We start from the raw sequence: 3,425 nt of genomic DNA, 5'->3' as shown, positions 1-3,425 counted from the left end.
ATACAAGCCGCGTGCCGGGTGCCTACGCCTGCCACCATGCTTCTACAACCTTAGGAGGGCCACCACAACACCTGGCGGCATTGCTACCCCCCAGGTACCCCGTCCCGTCTAACCCTGACACAGACGACCGCCGGGTCTATCCCTTTGACTTTCGCTGGACGTAGTTTGACCGGTGGACCTTTTCACCTTGTTGTCATAGCCCAGCCATAGCTACACCCCCACACAGTCCCGGCACAACCCACCCCAAGATTCCCTCTGCGGCCGGCCCGACGTGGCCGTTTCCCCCCCCGGGGCACGGCGGCATCGACGCCCGTGAGGGTGGAGGGGGCACACCCCGGAGCCGCGTGCCTGCGCCTGCCACCACGTTTCCACAACCGTAGGAGGGCCCACCGCAACACCTGGCGGCATTGCTACCCCCCACAGGTACCCCGTCCCGTCTAACCTCTCCGTGACACGACGGAAGAAGGCCCGTGTGGGGGGCAATCGATATATGTTTTCTGTACATTTAAGTTAATGAAATTAGTATTGGAGAAAAATAAAAATAAAAAGAGAAAATAATAAATATAAAATATTATTAGAAATCTATGCCTACGGCAAAGCCGTCGGCATAGCTACGGCCACGGAATGGTAGAGCCCTGGATTGATGATGTGGCGTAGGGAGGGGATCGATGACGTGGCAAAAACCATGGGCCAGGCCTATGCCGACGGCCTAGCCGTCGGCATAGAAATGCCACCCCACGGGACCGGCGAACGCCGTGGATCGATGACGTCAGCATAGTTATGCCGACGGCCACCGTTAGCCCGTCGGCGTAGCCTGACACCGTCAAACTGCCGTCACCGCCCGGATAGACGGGCCCACGCGATATGCCGACGGCCTACTCTATGCCGACGGCCGCCGTAGGTATATTCTAAGCAACGCCGACGGCTGATCTTTGCCGACGGCCCCCGTCGGCATAGAGGGCCATACGCCGACGGCCTTTCTACGCCGACGGCTTTAGCTGGGCCGTCGGGGTATGCCCATCTATGCCGACGGGGGCCGTCGGCATATATTTGGCCGTCGGCAACACAAGTTTTTCTGGTAGTGAGCCGCAGCTGAAAAGAACTGCTAGGCCCTAATGTTTGATGTCTCGGAGTATTTGAGGTTGAGCCCTCTTTTTTATTTTTTTTTATTTCGCGCGACGACTCTTTTAGTACGGGATATTGTTTTATCTATCAACATAATGTTGCGTGCTTCAGCGCGCTAAAAAAAAGCGCCATATTTGGACGCAATCTGTGAGGCGGGGATTATAAATTCCCTAGCGACTGCGAGCCTCCCAAGCACCAAGTTCGATCAAACTCGAGTCATGGTTGCGAAGCCGGGGAAACGTTGATCCAGGCCTGGTCCAAAGATGTCAGTCAGACCCAATAATAAGCAGTGAAGCGTCAACCTCAGCGCCTTTCTTTCAAGCAAAGCTCGCCGGAGTTGCTTCCCTTGCTCGTATATCTTGCACCCAAAGCAACAATCGGACAGCACGGGTACTACTAGTCTGTGCAGAACAAAACCCATAAGCAACCGGTCCATTACTCCTCCGGCCAAGACCATATCGCATACTCGTCATGGAACCATATGGTTCATTCATAATAAAAGAGAGAAAAGTGAGGTAAGGGAAGAGGAGAAGATGATGCTCGACAAGGGCTCCCTGGACCTGGTGCTGGTGCCGTGCGGCCTGCTCATCATGTTCGGCTACCACCTCATCCTCCTCTACCGGATCCTCCGGCATCCGGCCGCCACCGTCATCGGCTACGAGAATCACAACAAGCTGGCGTGGGTTCGCCGCATGGCCCAGGTAACTGCAGCGGTTCCTTCCCTTGCAGGAACCATGAGGACTTTCCTTCATCTGCTCTCCTGTTTGCTGGCAGGCGGCTCCGGAGGAGACCGGGCTGGCGCTGAGCGTGATCTCCAGCAGTATCGCAGCGTCCACGAACCTGGCCTCGCTGTCCATCGCGCTGGGCTCGCTCATCGGCGCCTGGGTCAGCAGCACAAGCAAGGTGTTCATGACGGAGCTCGTCTACGGCGACAACAGCCAGGCGACGGCGGCGGTCAAGTACATCTCCCTCCTCGTCTGCTTTCTGGTGTCCTTCACTTGCTTCATCCACTCCGCAAGGTAGCTTGCCGGCCGCTTTGCCAAACCTTAGATTAAGACCGATTTCTCAAAGACGACTCAGCATCTGGTTGCTCTGCAACTGATCAGGTACTACGTCCAAGCCAGCTTCCTGGTGACCACGCTGGACTCGGACGTCCCGGCGAGCTACATGCAGCATGCGGTGATCCGGGGCGGCAACTTCTGGTCCATGGGGCTCCGAGCACTCTACTTCGCAACGACGCTGCTGATGTGGATATTCGGGCCGATACCGATGTTCGTCTGCTCAGTGTTCATGGTGGTCATCCTACACATGCTGGACAGCAACTCCCTGCCACTGCACCAGTACCAGTTTACAGTCAGGAAACGGCCTGATCAGGGGGCTCTGGCTTCTATTCTAGCTACAAGCCAACCAAGTCCTCGAAATGCGATTATCAACAACCCGATATTATCGCCTGTAACATTCTTCAGTTGATCATGTAAATATTTTGTTACAGAACCTGCACGTACGTGCCAAGTTCCGTCACATGTGAGGAATGATCAGCCACACAATTCTCATTGCAAGTATTCCATCCCTGAAACAAATGAGATGCAGAGAAATCGGAATCAACCGATATAATCACGACATCGTCATCTACTCGTCAAACATGGTATCCAAGTTCATGGTTCATCTGGTGGGTTAGCATACTGATTTTGACAGGGTTCCATCCAAAATTCCTATCGTGAAATCCATGTTAAGCACTACACTAGCCCACTACTTCTATTTTTTCTACATACAGTAGAACTATTGGGACACTGGGGTCCTTCTCATTGGCTTCAGCAGATTTCTTATTGTCTCGCTTCTTGTGCTTGTATTTCAACCTGAATTGCTCTTTTTTGTTCTTCTCGCAACCTTTCTTGTGCTTCTTGTAAATGACTATGGAAGCTAGTTATGGACAGAACTAATATTAGCTTGGAGGCGTTAGACTAAGGATGATGAATTTTCAGTCTACTAGCAAGTCTTTTTAAAAACAATCGGCCTCTGCATCAAATGATGCACATAACCATTTTGTTAAGCAAGATAGCAACAAAGTACGTAGTTCAACTCATATTTGCAAGCAAACTCGAACGTAAAGGAATAAAATGACACAACCGGTTAAAATAGGACCAGATGACTAAACACATATTCTACTATTGGACCGTTACCCAAACAGGTTGTACGTATCCCATGCTACCATCTCCGAGCGATTGTATCCATAGGCCATATGCTCCCTGACTTCCGCACGGCTGAGTAACGACCATGTGTGAATCCTTCCAGATGCCATG

General features: G+C 52.3%; 1 protein-coding gene across 1 annotated transcript; it reads left to right on the top strand.

Moving 5' to 3' along the window:
- The first annotated feature begins 1,392 nt into the window (after positions 1 to 1,392).
- On the top strand, positions 1,393 to 2,790 carry LOC125522080. Its single transcript, XM_048687151.1, has 3 exons — positions 1,393 to 1,826; positions 1,900 to 2,144; positions 2,232 to 2,790. The coding sequence occupies exons 1-3, from the start codon at positions 1,659 to 1,661 to the stop codon at positions 2,593 to 2,595; spliced, it is 777 nt and encodes a 258-aa protein (XP_048543108.1). The 5' UTR covers positions 1,393 to 1,658; the 3' UTR covers positions 2,596 to 2,790.
- The last annotated feature ends 635 nt before the right edge of the window (positions 2,791 to 3,425 follow it).

The sequence above is a fragment of the Triticum urartu genome, chromosome 7, assembly GCF_003073215.2.
Source record: "Triticum urartu cultivar G1812 chromosome 7, Tu2.1, whole genome shotgun sequence".
In the NCBI taxonomy this organism is placed as follows: Eukaryota; Viridiplantae; Streptophyta; class Magnoliopsida; order Poales; family Poaceae; genus Triticum; species Triticum urartu.
Note: the sequence above shows the minus strand (reverse complement) of the source record. Positions and strands in the feature narration are given on the sequence as shown.